Genomic DNA, 18,417 nt, shown 5'->3' on the forward strand with positions numbered 1-18,417 from the left:
CGAGGTGTAGTTCTTTCATGGACAAACCGCGAAACAATAAATTACTTTCTAGATAGGATACGCAAGATACAAAAAAAGATGCATGCATGAGCGCATTCGAGAATCGAGGAGACGCTATTAAGGTGCCTTTTCATGCTGACACTCGATGCTCATTTTTAGCGTCAGAAGACTTCACGTGACCAAAAATAAAGATACCAATTCGTCAATTTTGGTCACGTGACGTCTTTTGATGCTAAAAATGAGCGTTGAGCGTCAGCATGAAAAGGCACCTTAAGGGTGCCGTCACATGGGGCGTAAGGGTGCCGTCACATGGGGCGTAACTTGCGTAAGCGTAATCAGCGGATCGCCAATCACCGAGTTATTCCGATAGAGCCCTTCGTCGAGTTCTATCGGAATAACTCGGTGATTGGCGATCCGCTGGTTACGCTTACGCAAGTTACGCCCCATGTGACGGCACCCTTACGCCCCATGTGACGGCACCCTAAAGGCTCATTCAGACAGGACGCGTCAAGCGTCAAGCAGCGAGCAGCAACCATTCAACAACCAATAAGCGAGGTAATATTAGCAATGGCGTAAAAAATATTGCCTCGCTTATTGGTTGCTGCTCGCTGCTTGACGCTTGACGCGTCCTGTCTGAATGAGCCTTTAGCGCTGAGAACATCCTTCTATCTCTGTTGTTCAGTGAAAGTTGAACAAGGACAGAGCTAAAAGTGCGCTCCCCGAATCTAGCTCATCTCGATGCATTTTTAGATCGATAGTCATAGAACGAGATCTATATTCTTTAGAATCAACTGTTGAATGTCACGTATATTTTTTTTCTTATTTTCTTATTTTGCCGAGTCAGCAAATTTTCATTAGTTTTCATGTTGCATTAAATTGAGGGAAGTGGTTCAATGACCTATTCGCTGATCTCTCTTATGACTAAGAATAAATGCAATTCATAAGAACGAGGAAAAACAAGAAAGAAGTTAACCTTGCAGATTTGACGAGAGATCGCTTCGATAAAATTGTGCCATCAGAATTCTTAATGTTAGTGAAACGACGTTAGTGAAAGGTGATATATATATATATATATATTTGACTCATAAGAGAATACTTAAAACAATTTAGATTTGAGAAAGTGTCAATAAATGAGATACATATGTCAGATCAGACTGTAAAATAATATTGTGTAAATATATAAAGAATCAGAAATATTGTGAATTAAATTAGAAAGTAAAATCCAATGAGAGATGTATGTGTGTATACATATGTAGATACATTCTTATCAGATTTTTTACTAGAAATATATTAATATTTACAAAATTGTCTTATTTCAAATAGATATTGTAAAAATATTTAAATATGTAGATTATTATTATATTATCACATTATTTCTCATTAAATCTTCTTAACATATCTTTAAAATTGATGCTCTAAAATTGTATATTAATTTTTTAAAATCTTTTTTTATCAAAATTTCATATTAAAAAATTTTTATTATACTATATAAATTAAATATGTAAATTTTGGTGCAGTGATTATATTACAGTATTTTTATCTTATAATCTCTCATGAATATATTGATTTATTATACATATATATAATATATATATATATATATACATTAACGCAAAGATAATTATGTACATACATATAATAAGAATTGTAAAACATTTTTATCAGGAAAATAATGCAACCTGAAGTAATGTAATTACTTCAGATCTCTTATTTTATATTTTTATAATGGTATATGTTTATTATACAAACGTACACAACACACATACACACAAAATGCATATTAAAAATATATATGTGAAATTAAAAATAAAAGTATATATATATAAGATGTTCTAGAAAAATATTATTTTCTTCAATGATATGTTTTTAAAATAATATGTTTTAATTTACTTGTTCTTATTCTTAAAAAGACATTATATTATTAGACATAATTATTAGACAATTATTAGATATTTATTATATTAGACATAATTTTAAAATTTAAACTTCTGGTAAAGAAATTGGAATAAGGCACAGAAATATATAGATAGATATATACCTCAGTAATTTTTGACATCTCAATATAGACATCTATATTTGGCTCTCTTTTTAGTTTAACTAATAATTTAATAAAAAATGCAGTTTTTATATTAAATTATTTCTATTTTTCAAACATAGGTTCTTTAAAGGTATCTTTAAAAAAATATGTAAACCTGGAATTTTGTTATCTCTTGCATTATTTTTCTGATAAAAATGTTTTACAATTATTATATGTGTGTACATAATTATCATTGCATTAATTAAGGAAAACTCAATATTAATGCAAATTTAAATGTAGCTTTTTGTTTACACAATAGGTTGAAGTTATATGTTAATTGAAGTATTGTATAAATATTGAGATTTATACATTTCCAAGAAATTTGTACTAGAAGTTTTAAATCTTTTAAATGGGAAATAGAACAGTGTGAAACAATTTTGATGGATCGATATAAGAAGTTTTTTATGAGAAGGTATAAATACATATATTTATAAATTATACATATTTTATATATATAAATATTAAAATTTTGGAATTTTATTATTAAAGATTTATATACAGAGTGTCTAGTGTATCATTATCATATTAGTGTTAACAATACATTCTTTGATCAATTTAGAGTAAGTTTTCTTTCTGTACAAAAAAAATTAGAGATATTTTTTGCTTTTTGTGCATTGACATTACATATCTTCATATAAGAATTTTAAATTCAAATCCAATGAAAACAAAGTCTACTTGACATTAATTGAAGAAAATTTCATAGATATATATGCAAATAGTTATAACATAAAACTGTTTTAGGCACACTGAACCTCCTCTTGATGATTTAGAGACTGAACTTGAAAGGAAAGAACGATGGAAAAGTATTTACATAATTTATTTTACTATGTTTCTAATGTCACTTGGCTTCAGTATTATACTTACTGGTGTTTGGCCATATTTAGACAAGGTATGTATGCAGTGTATATATGTACAAGATAATATATTATAAAAAATTACATGCAATATATATTTTGATATATGTTTGTATCTTAGTTGGACCCTACGGCAGGAAAAGAATTTATGGGTTATGTAGTGGCGGCTAATCCATTAGGACAAATGTTGTTTTCACCTCTGGTGGGCTGGTGGGGCAATAAAAGAGGATCAGTAAGATTACCACTTTTAGTATCCTTAGTGCTGTTTACTATTGCATCAGCAGCTTACAGTATCCTTGAGGTGATACCTGGTGATAAAAAAAGTTATATGATTATTTCCAGATTCTTCGTTGGAGTTAGTTCTGGTTAATAATCTTTCAAATTTTTAAATTGTATTAGCATATTTGTATATTTCGCTTATTAATTAATCGCAAACATATATTCTTGCAGCTAATATTGCTGTAGCAAGATCTTATTTATCTGCAGCCACAAAACTTTCAGAACGTACACGTGCAGTTTCTATGATATCTCTTGCACAGGTAATTTTTTCTCTCATTACATCAGAATATATAATATACAGATAAAAAATCTTTTATAGTCTTTTATATTATAGTTATCTATTCTTAATAATTTGTGATCTTGTTAAAACTAGCTTGCCTTTTGTACAAGAGACAATTGATAATATTTGTAATTACAATTGATAATTGATAATTTATATTAATAATTTGTTATATACATGAATGACAAAGAAATATTTTGTAGGTGTTAGGTTTTGTGGTGGGTCCTGCATTACAAGCTGCTGTAACACCTCTCGGAGATCATGGTGTAAACATTATGATGCTGCCTATAAACATGTACACGGCGGCTGGTTGGATTAATGTAATAATGGGAATTTTCAATTTTATTTTATTCCTTCCATGGAATTTTAAAGAATACAAAATTGCTATAAAAGAAGCTATGCGTAATGAAGGCAAAGCTACAGGTACAATAAATTCATATTATTTCTATTAGAATATTAACTCTCAAGTTTTCGTGTGCGTTATATAACACGTAACTCTCACAACTCTCATAATTTCGTGTGCGTTATATATAACACATAAAGATGAATTATAGTGCATTAATTTTATTCAATTAAAAATTTTTTTAAACTAACTAAAAACTTTTGTCTTCCATGATTTTTTATTGTTAATTTTCTTTAGTATTGATTGATATGTATATTTTCTATCATAGAATTTATTGTATTTATAGAAAAAGAGACTTGGAAGTCTATAAAACCTGACTATTTAGCATCGTGGACTTTAATTTGTGCATTCTTTGTTTTGGTCTTTAATTTTGTTCTTCTTGAGACGTAAGTACATTTGTTCTCTGATATTTATGAAGAACAATTGGAGAAAATTTGGAAATAAATAAAAATATATATATACTATCTTTATATTCACACTCACACACATACATATATATGTATACATCTATTTTTTTTTCTGGAAAACTTGATAAACTTTTGTTTATAAAAACAGTCGAGATTTTTAAAGTTTAACGTTAAACACATTTATTGCAAAATAATATTAAAATTGAAACCTTTGTCGAGTAAAAAATTTTAATTGACATATATGCTTTTTTTATGTGTAGACTCGGTACTTCTCTCACTATGGATCAATTTGCTTGGTCTAAAAAGGAAGCATTATATTATATGGGGATATTGATGAGTGTTGGTGCTATAGTAGCTTGTATTACATTTGCCATGATTACACCACTTTGTAAAAGGTAAATGCATGTATAAAATAAAATTTAAAATTATAACATTTGTACTAATTTATAACATTTGTTGTTATACACATATATATATATATATATATATATATATATATATATGTATATATAGATGGTATCACACACATTTATATTGTATTTATGTGACATCAAATAATATTACATTTTTTTATAGATTTGAAGAACGTAAAGTAATGTTGTGGGGTGGATTCTTTTTTATGTTGATTGGGCGACTAGTGTGTATTCCTTGGGGTCCCAATTTTCCCCAAATTGCAGATTTTGGACGTAAGTATTATACTTCAAACTATATTTATGTCTGATACATTTTCATTTATGCACATTATACTATACAATAATATATATTATACTAATATACTATAATATATATTATATAGTATATTACAATATATATATATACATTACAATAATATATAGGTTTGTAATAAAAATATTTGTGCTGAAATATTTTTTAGCGTACAAGAACGTCACGAAGGATATCAACGGTACAGAAATCTTAGGATGTCCAATTACTCAAGAATGGTGCTTATATACTCCGCAAATGACGATTACTCAATTTTTTATCGGTTACGGCTTTACATCTATCGGTTATCCTGTGGGGGTTACTTTGATACAAACTATATTTAGCAAGATTCTCGGCCCGCGACCGCAAGGAGTATGGATGGGCTTAATGACAGGTGCGGGTTGTGCATCTCGTGTTTTAGGTCCGGTATTTGTAGGCCTCATTTATACTCGCTTGGGCACGTATCACACTTTTGGTATTAACAGTGTAATGCTGCTTATTTCCATGTTGTGGTTACAATGTGTAAGTAAACGTTTGATTCCACCAGAGGCGAAGAAATACGATGAAGCGTCGAATAGGCAAGGGAAAGACGAAACTCCATTAGTTCATTTAAAATCTGATAATACTCAAACATCGCGTGAAGCTATAAAGTTTAACGAAACATTAGATTGCGAGTGCGATAAAGTATAATGATAATGATGAGGTTTGAAGTAAAACATTATCAACATCTCTGCGAATACAATATATACAACTGCCACAACATATTGTACATAAATGTTATTCCAATAATGATGCGCACACACAAATTGATATATATTTTTTATGAACATATACAGATTATTATTATACAATCTTTGCATAAATATTTTATATACAATGTTACAAATTTTGCTACATATAGTTAAGAATAAGTGCCTCTATTCTAAATTGTTAGAGATCAATAATAAGAGATCAATTGTTACGAGATCAATATATATATGATAAGAGAAAATCTACAATACTCAAAATTTTTTAATAATACGATTTATTTATATTTTATCGAATTCTTTTTATATAATAAATTCTGGTTGAATAATGTCATATTTGAATGTGATATTAAATGTTATTCAGGCTTGGATAACAAAGATGATAGAGGCTTAGCATAAACAATGCTATTTAATAATGGCATTTGTAAACTATTCTTCCCTAAAGTTATAACTTTAAAACAATACGGTACATATTTATATTAACATTAGTGTTATAAACGTTCTATTGAGAGAATAGTAAGAGTATAACACAGATAAATTCTGGCACAAACTGCAATTTTTACATATAAGAATCTTAATCCTATTAATACACACACACGTACAAGTCACTGTTTTATTCATTACAAAAAAAAGAAGGAAATTTCTATAACAATACGTATATTTCGAGAAAACTTGCTTTTTTATTCTTTTTCATGAAAACTTTTTAAAACATCGTCTCTGTAAAAAACTATAATAAGTACAAATTCATATAAGAATAGCACATATAGAAAGCGCCGTTGTGTGTATTGTATGAGAACTGCAGGTAATATTACGTACAAATCTGTTAGGCTGTAACATTACATTATTATGTGATATGAAATTTTTATTTTATTATTTGTATTGTATTAAGTGAATGCCCACAAGATTTGATAATCAAATGATTTTTTAAAATGTTTTTATTATCATTAATACACAATAATATTAATACATAACAATTAATACGTAATAATAATCACTCTCGCTCAAATATAATTAAATGTTGGAATGTTTATTAGATTATTGTAAGATTTGCCATATTTGCATACTTTATTATATAATGTAAATGCAACATAAATCAATGCAAAATATGTAAAAAGGTAGTTTGGTTTTTCGTGTAATTCGAAAGGCACTGACCTACTGAATAGACCTACTGAATTTTATCAAATTTAGCCTTATATTAATTTAGAAACAGATAGTTAGTACAAGTGATAGATATTATTGTTATTGTATTAATTTTTTTAAATAAATATCAAAAAAACAATAGCATAAGGAATTAAAATAAAAATAATTCACATTCAATATTAGAAATATTATAATTACAAGATATATTATTGTGTTGGGCAAAAATATATCACGCAATAGAAAAATTGCAAGATATATTTAGAAAGAGAAATATGATTCATATTATTCAATATGCAATTAAAAATTATAAACATGATTCAAGCAATGATTCATATCTGTAAATTTGCAATATACTGAAATTATGTGGAAGTATATTTTTTAAATATTTGATTTAATAATGAATGGAAAATATGATTTGTGTGAGAATATATGTATATACTTAATAACTGGCAAATCAAAATGTATGTTGTACTTATAATTATACATATATACTTTTTGTATCATATTCAAAATTAATAAAAATAAAATACGAAATTATAATGAAATTTGCATTTTGCTCTGATTTGGTTATAAGTGCGACTATTAATAAAGAAAAATAAGTAAAAATCTTTCAATCTTTTTTTACAAATCCTTAATAATATAATGCGCTGATAAAACTTTTAATAAAGATAAATATAATGAGATAAAAACGAATCAATATTGTTGTTAAATGTTAAATTTTTATTTTTATTTCTCTATCATAGTAGTAGAAATTATATATTTGACTATCATTCATTCTTACATTTCTTTTTATTTGCTCCTAATGAATATAATAAAACCTTGAAACCTAAAAAAGTCTGTCATTAAAAAATTGACATATATAAAGACGTAGATTCTCATGGGGGGAAATTGTGTGCACTTATAAATGCTACCGATATAATAAGAGTGCATAGTTTCTATGGATTACAAAAATGATTAATACATGTATCTTCTTAAGACAAATTGTAGATAATTATAGATTACTCATTATAAATAATATTTCTAATTATAATTAATCTTTCTTCTTTGGTTTTTTGGGATTACGCGAACGCGATTTTGCTTTGCAGAGTGGACAAATTGGTGCATTTCTGTGAATTTGTTGATGGCACGAAAGGCAAGACTTCATAGGCGGTGGTTGTTGCCTGCAAAACATGGTAACGATGACATTTTTAATGATAAGAATAATAATAATACAGTATATAATATTTCTATTTTTATACATAAAAAATGTAATAAGGGGGTCGAGATATACCAGTGGTACCTGAATGTTGGAGCTGGAGGCCCCGGGGCTGGTGGTAATGGTCTAGGTTCTGGTTTACTTGGCCCCTGAAGAGGTTGTGGAGCTAGAAAAGGTGTCGAACCGCCTGGATGTCCAGGATGATGTAGTCCAAGCGATGGTAATAAATCGTCACCTCGTACTTCTACTCTCCATTCCGCTTTTTGCATCGGCCGTTCAAAATAGCTATGAACAAACCGTCTACACAATAAAAGTTTGACTCAGCTCAGTCTGTAATTTTGCTTTCCATTTAGCTGGCAGTATATTCTTTACACAATGGCAAGCTTAATAACTTTAAGCCAAATTAATATACTTACTCTGGTGAGATAAGATCTGACTCAGTCTCATATAACTCTGGTAGTCTCTCCAAACCCAAAATTTCCCTACGCATGCGATCAACGTCATGCTTTAATGGCTGATAGTCATTATTGTGAATCAGTTTTGCAGTTTCTCTCGCCCTGTTACGTGCTTCCTCTGCTTGCTTGATTACAGATTCCATCTAACAAAATATAAACTCTGTTAGCAATAAGAAGCGGAAACTCCATGTAGTTTCACATCTTGTATGATTTTATTCTATCCTGTTTATTAAAAAAATAAACGATATAAATTTACCGCATTAATGTCTGCATGTATTTGACGCAGCTCTTCTACATGTGCCATTTTCTCTTGCATCAGCAAATCCATTTCTTGCTTATATTCTAATAAACACTTCTCCTCCTGTTCTGTCTGTTCCACTTCTTGCATTATTCTCTGTTTCAGTTTCTCCAATTGAAGGGTCTTCGATCTGAAGAAGCGCAAAAAGAGAATTATAACAAGTAAATAAATTTTATATAAATATACATTTAAACAGATATTATATGACATACCTAATGTCCTTTAAAGCTTCCAGCTTTGCAAAAATCACAGCTGTCTCGGGCGCTGACATTTTGGGATAGACTAATCTCTATTATTAATCGTTATATTATCGACTTCTGCGGAATTTTAACTGTATAATTTTCTTAAACTCATTCAACTACTGCACATTCCGTATTATCGAAGCAATTATAGCGCGATCGGAAAAAGCGTACACAAACGACAGGAATTATATGTGTAAAATTATAACTGTGTAAATCGGTTCCAGCGCTTCCAAGGAGTACTTTGGAAAATGATCTGACAGAGATTATCGTAAAAACACAGCGTACGCGACACAAGCGTATTTCATTAATTGTTTTTTCATCCGCATACCCGCGTAAGATAGCGAACTTCGAATTTCTCCAACGAGATGAACGCGATATACGCCATCTGGGATGCTGGGATCCGTAATCTTGACAGGCGCTTCGTTCAAAATTTTTTTCACTCCGTATCTTAATCCGGGATAAAAAATCACTCCATTTTATCTTCATTCATAGAAAATATAATTATCAATCATAAAAGATCCAAAGTCAAACAAATATGTCACATCACTTGTCACTTTGTTCCCTTCTCAAGAGCGCCTTTTATTTTTCATCAAATGTGTAAAGCTACAAAAGTTTCGAAATATTCGATCGATCAGTGAGCGAAGAAATCTCTGTCTCTTTCATCTTGATTGATGAATAAAAACTATATAAAACTTTCGCGAAATCAACACGGGACACGTCCAAAGCAAGGGACGTTATTTTCCCTTCAGATGGCAAGAATCCTCATCCCGATTGGTTCTCTTCGAACACTCTTTCTTCTTCTTCTTTTTGACTGTGTTTGAACTATATAGGAATTGCTCACACACCATTAATTGATTAAAATGATTATGATGATAATGTCAATCTTGTGGTCAACAACTTGATCCGATCTCAAAAAATAGAGAAGCTGCGCAAAAAAGCACATCTACACTCGTCCAAGAACACGTCGGAACTTTTTGAACATCGAACACTCAACACTCTCTTCGCACCCCCGAAATAATCGCACCCCTGTGATAGACGAGAATGTCGCGTGTCGCGGGCTGTCGCGTAGTGAGTGGTGACCTCTATCGGTGTCCTCTATCGGCGTGCCTGCGCGCGCAGCGGCGCGGCGCTCCCCCCACCGCCACGCGCAGCCTCTATCGGCGCGCGCAGTCGCTCTCTATCTATCGACGCGTGCGTGTGACAGCTCGCGGACTGCGCATGTTCAGACTACTGCGCATGCACGTATCGGCTTTGGAGGGGCGTAGAAAGGAGGCCATATTGTACAGTTGAATTGAAAGAACGAAAATAATTGTATCGCCGTGTAGCGATCCGCTCGCCGTCCGCGCACTGCCCTTGGCTTCCCCCTGTTTTTGTCTCTCGTATCGTTTTGCGCGACGGCGTTGGCCCGTAGTCGCGTGTCGCGACAGCCGGACACGGGAACAAAGTACGGGGGCCAATCGGCGGCTCCTGTCGTGTCGCCTCCTGTCTCTTTGTATATAAGTCGTACACATCGCGCAGTAGTGCGGTTCCGACGACCCTAGGGACACCCGACGTCGTCTTGTTGAAAGGCGTTTGTTGCTTGCCGCGATCGAGATGGGCACTCGGGACGACGAGTACGATTATTTATTTAAAGGTAAATCTCGCAGAACGTTCTCCTTCCTCCTACGCTCTCTCTAGGTGTCTCTTTTCTGTCTTTCTCTCTCTCTCTCTCTCTCTCTCTTTCTTTCTCTCTCTCTCTCTCCCTCTCTTTCTCTCTCTCTCTCTCCCTCTTTCTTGCTCTTCCCCCTCGAATACGATCCTTTATGTATTCGAGAGAATGCTTTCCATTACGAATCGGTTCCCATTTCCGCCGCGATAATGCTCGTACGTCACTTGGCACGGACGTAAACGGCGATCCTGTCGTCGCGATGACATCAGAGACGATGACCCATCGTCGCGCGGAGAGGCTACTCCTCCCGCGATATCTCGCACACCGCGGCGTCAGCGAGGCGACTTCCTCGTTCGTCAGCTTCCCCTCGATGCCCTCCCCTAGCTCCATTTTGATTCTTCGTGCTGAGAAAAAAAATACGCTCGTGATTTATGCATTATTACGTATACATATAATTGGGCGAGCGCGCGATATACGTGTGTGTATCAAATATACACGATGCATGATTGCGTGTCCGTGGTTTTGTCTCTTAGCATCGTGTGCGTGTGTATGTGTGAGTGTGCCGTGCGACATGAAATTTCTGTCGACCTTGTCATTCCGTAAAGTCCTGCATTTTCATAAATCGCGAAAGAGAGAGAAAAGAGAGCAAAAATTACCATAAACACTATTGTCTTTCCCTCTTTCTCTTTCTCTCCCTTTCGTCAGCTGTTGCTCTTATTTTTTTATTTTTTTCGTTAATTTAGAATTTTATAATTTATAAATTTATTTATTTATTTATTTATTTTTAAAGGAATAGATTTTTATTTGACTATTCAACTTTATTATTCCATAGGAGTATCCATACTTTTATTAGCTTCATCTTGACCCTTGACTTAATAAAGATATAATGTAATCATGTACATTTAGATCTATCGTCTAACTGTCGTGATCAGAAAATACAGAGTTACACCATGTACGTTGATTCAGTTAGCTATATTTCTTCTTATTATTTGTGGGCATTGAAATATTATTTATATAATTAATTTTATATAGCTGAAATTTAAAAATAGAAATGACATAATGAAACTTTATTTCAGATTTCTTTACGCAAAGCAACAGAATTAAAATATTATTATTATTTCATAGAGTTCCTCGTATACACACACAACCCATATTCTTTATGTTTATAAATATTTACTAAGAAATTCACACAATAGAATGTGCTGACTTTACATATACATGCGCACACGCACACATTACATTTATTATGAGCGTGTATTATATAAAACGTTTAAGTTTTTGTTTTTGTTTCGGAGCATGTGTGGAATGAGAGGAATCATTTATGTCTCTACTTGTCATATATTATTTCCCACAGATGACCAAATAGTAATCTATATATACACACACACATGTATACTAATAACATAATCATGATGTGGCACTGATTCACTGACTCATGACAGAAAATTTTAGAGATAAGAAGTATTTATACAGTATATTTATCAAAAATCATTTATTCAAATCAATTATTTTCAAAGTTATTTAATTTTGATATCTATTTACAAAATTGGATGTTTTGATTTTAATTATAAAATTTAATAATCTCAAAGAACTTTGAGATAACATTATGATTATTCAATTGAACAAATTTAATTATTTTATAATTTTTTTATGATTAAATCAAATGTGACAGTTGCTAATTTTTTAAAAATAATATAATAAAATTTTTATGTTTTGTAGTATATAATTTATATATTTATTTCTTGTGATTACGTATTTCTCTCCTTTTATGATAATATGTATCATTCTACAATTTCGAATATCATTAGCTTTATCCAAATAATTTTAATGATAGCAAATGTGTTTATACAGTAGAGTTAATAAAAATAAAGAATAATTTTGTTCTTGATACATGAATTGATATGATTTAAAGTGAAAGGGATAACTATCCAATAATTACTGCTAAAATAATTATCACAAAAAATATATCTACTGTTTCCAAATCATTAAATAAGATGAATTATAAAACTCGATAATATATTCAAATTTGTTTAATCAATTCTCTTTGTATTTTCAGTTGTTCTTATTGGAGATTCTGGAGTAGGGAAAAGTAATCTTCTGTCTCGATTTACAAGAAATGAATTCAACTTGGAATCAAAGTCTACTATCGGAGTCGAGTTTGCAACGCGCAGTATACAAGTAGATGGTAAAACTATTAAAGCTCAAATTTGGGATACAGCTGGGCAAGAACGCTATCGTGCGATCACTTCTGCGTAAGTTTCATTCTTTGTGTCTCATTCAAAAAGTATAAAGGAAGGATAATATGTCAACAATATGGCATCAATAAAATATTTTAAATAATGACCTAACATTATGATAATAACCATTATATATATAATTGTGTCAAAGTTAATTTTAACATATTGCTATAGAAATATTGATAGACTGAAAAAAACGAAAAAATAGTTTTTTAAAATTAAATAATAAAATATGATTAAAGAATTGATTTTTTTTTATAACGTTGAAAATGTTGTAGGTTATTTATTATTATTATAATATTTAAATCTTCATAAATATGTATTTTTTCAATTAAAATTCTGACAATTAATATCAATTTAATTAAATAAACTTTTAATTTTAATTAAAAATTAAAATTGGTTATATATTTATATCATCAAAAGAAACAATTTGTAAAAATTATTTGTATTTAATATTAATGAACTCTTGTAATTAGATAATCTCTTATCGAATTTTCTAAAAAACCATCAATATTTAGAAAAGTATGAGAAAATAATAAAGCTGGAAATAGACACTGTATTTTATGTAAAATTAACTTGATATTTCTTATATATATATGATATAAATATTTATAATCTTTTTCGAATTTTATTAGATATTATCGCGGAGCTGTCGGTGCACTACTTGTGTACGATATTGCGAAACACCTGACGTATGAAAATGTAGAAAGATGGTTACGAGAATTACGGGACCACGCTGATCAGAATATTGTGATCATGTTAGTGGGAAATAAGTCAGATTTAAGGCATCTGCGTGCTGTTCCAACTGACGAGGCTAAGGCGTTTGCTGAGAGAAATGGCTTGTCTTTCATTGAAACATCAGCTTTAGATTCTACTAACGTTGAGACAGCGTTTCAAAATATATTAACAGGTAATATAGATTTTAGGATTTCATTCATGACATATATAGACATCATATCGATTTAGCATACATTAAATTGATTGTTGAATATAAAAAAACATTATATAGATCATATTAGACCTAGTAATCTGATTAACATTTTGATGTCTGTTTCCATGAAAATAATTATTATATAATTATATACTTTTAATCTATTAATACTGTATGTCTGTGCTGTTACATACATTTTTCTTTCGTCATAGGATATAGAATTTTTTTACTGCTGTATAAGATATATCTGGCAATATACAAAAATTTTTTAATCTATAACAAATTTGAAATAATTCACACAATTTTATACCATATTTTCATAACAAATTTCACATGTTAACAAAATTATTTAATTCTACACAAATTTTTCAAGTTTTTAATTTGCAAATTATACTATGCAAATAGAATTAAAACTGTGTTTATATATATATGACATTGATATTAATTTATAATTACAAAATATATCACAAAAATGTATGTTTGTTTTTCAAAATATATATTCAAAATGTATATTATACCTTATGCTAAAATTATTGTCTGTCAGAAATGAAATATTTATTATATATATTAATTTGATTATAAATATTCATATTAAATCGCACAGGCGCATTTTGTAATCTTATTTAACCTAACTAAATACAATTCTTTGTTTTTACAGAAATATACAGAATCGTATCGCAAAAACAGATACGAGACCCACCTGAAGGTGATACAATCCGGCCACAGAACGTAGAACAAATTGAAGTCAAACCAACGATGAATGCTGAGGGAATGCGTAAGCAGTGCTGCCAGTGACTCACCTTGTTGCTTAAAATGTGTGTACACGCAAATACAGTATGAATATCACGGAAGTACAGTTGAATAATATCTAATTTTTAACGAAAAAAAGTTTTCGTTTATGATGCAGTAAAAAATTTTTGGGATGATTATTTTGTATGATAGGATAGATTTAATATAAGGAAACACTGTGGTTAGTTTATTGTAAATGTTAACTTGATTGTAAATTGAGTTAATTTTAACATATATCAAAATTAAATCTTGCTAAAGACACTTCTATCACGTTCTTTTCATTCCAATAATTTGTGTTCTATATAATTTGTTAAGCCCATATTTCGATAACAATTGAAATACTAAAATTTTGATCTATTTCTATATTATATGTATATTATAAAGTCTTATACATTTAATTTTTTAGTAAGAAAATTAAAATATTTAAAATTATTATTTATTACAGAGGATATACTATGTGATTTATATAGGTTGTTTCAAAACTATTGGATGAGTCCTTTTGTGTGTATATTTTTTGACTAATTTGGAATCGATATTTTTGCAACAAAAATATGTCACAATAATTTTCGACTAATTAGATTTAAAGTGTAAAGGACTTTCCACAAACCAAATTTCAAGAAAGCAAATGAGTAATGAAATCATATTCAATAAATAACATCAAATAGTTTTTAACAGATTTTCAATATGAGAAAAAATATATATAATATTATAAAATAATAAATAATAAAAATAATTTTTTAAAAATTTTTTAAAGAAAGAACAAATCAATTTTGAATTTACTAAAGTATCATTGATGAAAAGGAAACAACGAATAGTTTTTGGATATCTTATATGATTAGATCAAGTGCTGTGTAACAAGATTTTTTAGCAAAGCAGTAAAAACAGAAATGATATTTATGTCCAATAATAAATATGTATTACACTGAGAATGCGTTACAAATCATCTAGAATAAAGAATATAGTCCACCATTATAAATTTTGAATAATATAAATGGTTTTTATACTATTATATTTATATATACATGTGTGTATATATATATATGTATATATATATATATATACATATGTGTGTATGTATATATATATATGTATATATAATTAAACTAAAAACCGCGCATAACATAACGCATTAATTAAACTAATTTCATTTTTTGTATTTATATTATTATATATATATATTCCAACATTGATATTAGTACCATGTATATTCAGTGATGTATAGATGAATATATAATATTCTTCTTTGTTTCACTAATTTTAGAAATCATCGTAATCTTTAGTACAAAATAATTTTAATCCTCTTTTGTAATTTATTTAGTAATTGTGAAGAGAAGAAATTTTAATGAAAATTAATATTAATTAATATTGAACAAATATATATTAAATATATATGTTTAATTATGATTAATTTTTCTACTCAAAATTTCTTCAGTAATTGGATCCTGACGCTATGCTCATATAAAACATTGGATCTATTATATAAACTCTCAACTATTTTTCCTAAACTATATATATTTTCTAAACTGTAATTTCTTGAGGATTTATAATCTTATTGATATAATACATACACAACATTTTTTTGGATTGATTACTTGTACTTGAATAGAAAGTACATTAACACACCCACACATCTAAAATATGTTGAAGAAAACAACATGAAAAAGGTATGTTAATGAACATTAGAGCCAATAGTAACACACAGAGTACTATTTACATGTATCAGATGTAGATCAGTTAAGATCAGTACTATTTATATAGAACAGATTATAATTATATAAATTTTTTTTTAAATACATTTATATCACGATTCTATTTATAGTGCCATCATCATTAGAAGCAGATATACAATAAGATTATATAAAATCACGTGAAACAATTAATAATTGTTATTTACTAAACACATTTCACAATCTTAAATATATTTACTATTTAGAGTTTTAGCTATAGCAATTTCATGAAGAATTATTTTATTTTATTTTACAGAAGCACTCAAATGGAGGAGGGAAAAGCAGAAGTACTAGCTGATGGTAGATATAACAGGTGCATAACAGAACAAGAGTTAAGACTATATGCGCAAGCATGTAATCTTGTATGCTAAAGGAGGTTTTATTCTACCATCTTTACAAGAGAGAGAAAACATCCAATCGATTCATATGAGAGTATGCATTACATATTTGTGGAAATAATCAAGTAAGGATAAACGTGAAAAAATTGTATAATGCTATAAGCACGAATACAAATGTATCAATCTTTGTCAGCGAAAAAGATCATCTTTACTCTCTTTCTCTTCCTCTCTCTTTGTCTGTCTCTCTATCTGTCATGATATAAATTATGTTATAATAAATAAATGTTGTATTACTGCTTCTTTGTAATACATATATATATATATATATATATATATATATATATATATATAAATGATTCTTCTTAACGCGTAGCGTGATCGTGAGTATGTGAACAGTTTATGATCGTATATGCAATGAAGTATCATGAATAAGTACTTTATCACATGCACTGCATAGAAAAAAAAACCACTATATAAATAACGGTCTTACACAGCGTGATAATAAAGAGGCAAAGTGCGAAAACAGTGTGTCCTTTCTCGTTGCTCACTCTCGGCTCTTCGTAAATAATGGTATATATTAGTCTGTATAAGCTTCTTGGGAACTATATATGCTTCGGGATTACTTTATTTTTACATGGAGCTTTCCACCCCAGACTTCTTATCGAATAAAACTGTATAAGAATGCGATTATAAATGAAATTTGTATAGTAGACATTTTTCAAAATCTTAAAATATTGCTTTCTGTGTATACTGTAATACGTTATCATCTCACATACGAGCTTTTATTGTATCCGAAATAAAATAAAGAGAGTGAGTAAAAGTGTTAACAAATCAAGGTGTTTATTTCTCGATGGATTATATAAAAGATATGAATGGTTTTCTCAAAAAAATGTATCACTTATATAATAATAATCTTTAGGAAGATTATTGAGAAAAAGCAAGATTAATGAAAAATAATTATAGCATCATGCGTGCGTTTAATCTAATTTATAGTACGTATAATTTATATTCTCGCGAATTTTATATATGTATATATACATGTATATATACATATATATATCCATTGTAAAAAATGAGAAATAATGCGTTGTTTCTCGAGGCAATCTTAAAGATGATAAGATAATCACAAGTATAATTACTATTTGATATATAGCGGGCTTATTACTTTATTATGGACTGTAACTCAGAATTGTAATGTGTATAAGCAATGTCAAAGTGACCATAGTTTTCTACAGATATTTTTGATTTATTCTGATTATATTCTTAGGCTATACAAACTACAGAACACTTAGGGAAAGCGAATTTCAATTTCCTTTATACACTAAGTAGAATAAATTTATACAGTTGAAAAATGATTTAAAATATTATAAGATTGTTTCATTCTCAGTTGAATACATACAGAAAGGATATTATATCTACAATAATATATAGATTATTATTAATAATGCCTTGTGTATTTCGTTATTTTATTAATAAAATATCAAATTTGCTTTTAAGACAAATGTTTGTAATGCATATCTATCCATAAATGCTTATAAATTGTGTATTTATTATTTTTATATTGTCACAACAAATCTATATAATAGAACTAATTGCTGCTCCTTATAAAAAATAAAGTATCATATGTATATACTATATCAATTGTTTAATAATCTATATTTTACAAAGT

General features: G+C 29.2%; 3 protein-coding genes across 8 annotated transcripts; 2 read left to right on the plus strand and 1 right to left on the minus strand.

Moving 5' to 3' along the window:
* Positions 1-667: 667 nt before the first annotated feature.
* Cln7 (CLN7/MFS domain-containing 8) lies at positions 668-7,029 on the plus strand. Of its 2 annotated transcripts, none has more exons than XM_083048836.1 (10): positions 668-1,054; positions 2,337-2,489; positions 2,819-2,966; positions 3,053-3,296; positions 3,382-3,470; positions 3,694-3,913; positions 4,180-4,279; positions 4,561-4,695; positions 4,877-4,986; positions 5,175-7,029. In XM_083048836.1, exons 2-10 carry the CDS (start codon positions 2,458-2,460, stop codon positions 5,690-5,692), a joined length of 1,596 nt encoding a protein of 531 aa, XP_082904962.1. In that variant the 5' UTR covers positions 668-1,054; positions 2,337-2,457; the 3' UTR covers positions 5,693-7,029. The 2 variants fall into 2 exon arrangements, with proteins under 2 accessions (XP_082904962.1, XP_082904963.1); XM_083048837.1 differs by having other exon boundaries at positions 668-1,029.
* Positions 7,030-7,561: 532 nt separating this feature from the next.
* Positions 7,562-10,177, minus strand: LOC145942272 (zinc finger C4H2 domain-containing protein). 4 transcript variants are annotated; one of them, XM_083048843.1, is made up of 5 exons: positions 9,049-10,177; positions 8,795-8,966; positions 8,500-8,681; positions 8,159-8,368; positions 7,562-8,048 (listed from the first exon to the last, which is right to left on the minus strand). In XM_083048843.1, the coding sequence occupies exons 1-5, from the start codon at positions 9,105-9,107 to the stop codon at positions 7,919-7,921; spliced, it is 753 nt and encodes a 250-aa protein (XP_082904969.1). In that variant the 5' UTR covers positions 9,108-10,177; the 3' UTR covers positions 7,562-7,918. The 4 variants fall into 4 exon arrangements, with proteins under 4 accessions (XP_082904969.1, XP_082904967.1, XP_082904971.1 ...); XM_083048841.1 differs by having other exon boundaries at positions 8,159-8,383; XM_083048845.1 differs by having other exon boundaries at positions 7,579-8,048; positions 8,168-8,368.
* Positions 10,178-10,362: 185 nt separating this feature from the next.
* Positions 10,363-18,169, plus strand: Rab11 (RAS oncogene family member Rab11). Of its 2 annotated transcripts, XM_083048846.1 has the most exons (5): positions 10,365-10,711; positions 12,783-12,978; positions 13,599-13,873; positions 14,553-14,709; positions 16,667-18,169. In XM_083048846.1, exons 1-4 carry the CDS (start codon positions 10,672-10,674, stop codon positions 14,687-14,689), a joined length of 648 nt encoding a protein of 215 aa, XP_082904972.1. In that variant the 5' UTR covers positions 10,365-10,671; the 3' UTR covers positions 14,690-14,709; positions 16,667-18,169. The 2 variants fall into 2 exon arrangements, with proteins under 2 accessions (XP_082904973.1, XP_082904972.1); XM_083048847.1 differs by lacking the exon at positions 16,667-18,169 and having other exon boundaries at positions 10,363-10,711; positions 14,553-14,944.
* The last annotated feature ends 248 nt before the right edge of the window (positions 18,170-18,417 follow it).

This window comes from Prenolepis imparis, unplaced genomic scaffold (genome assembly GCF_030444845.1).
Source record: "Prenolepis imparis isolate NDT839.2.m4 unplaced genomic scaffold, iyPreImpa1.0 SCAF_10, whole genome shotgun sequence".
NCBI classification, from domain to species: Eukaryota; Metazoa; Arthropoda; class Insecta; order Hymenoptera; family Formicidae; genus Prenolepis; species Prenolepis imparis.

Coding starts and splice junctions, on each gene's coding strand:
- Cln7 (XM_083048836.1), top strand. CDS start 2,458: ATGGATCGATATAAGAAGTTTTTTATGAGAAG. Junction 3,297..3,381: donor CTTCGTTGGAGTTAGTTCTG/GTTAATAATCTT, acceptor ATATTCTTGCAG/CTAATATTGCTGTAGCAAGA. Junction 4,280..4,560: donor AATTTTGTTCTTCTTGAGAC/GTAAGTACATTT, acceptor TTTTATGTGTAG/ACTCGGTACTTCTCTCACTA.
- LOC145942272 (XM_083048841.1), bottom strand. CDS start 9,107: ATGTCAGCGCCCGAGACAGCTGTGATTTTTGCAAAGCTGGAAGCTTTA. Junction 8,967..9,048: donor GAAGCTTTAAAGGACATTAG/GTATGTCATATA, acceptor GCGCTTCTTCAG/ATCGAAGACCCTTCAATTGG. Junction 8,384..8,499: donor TCAGATCTTATCTCACCAGA/GTAAGTATATTA, acceptor TTTATTGTGTAG/ACGGTTTGTTCATAGCTATT.
- Rab11 (XM_083048847.1), top strand. CDS start 10,672: ATGGGCACTCGGGACGACGAGTACGATTATTTATTTAAAG. Junction 12,979..13,598: donor TATCGTGCGATCACTTCTGC/GTAAGTTTCATT, acceptor GAATTTTATTAG/ATATTATCGCGGAGCTGTCG. Junction 13,874..14,552: donor GTTTCAAAATATATTAACAG/GTAATATAGATT, acceptor TTGTTTTTACAG/AAATATACAGAATCGTATCG.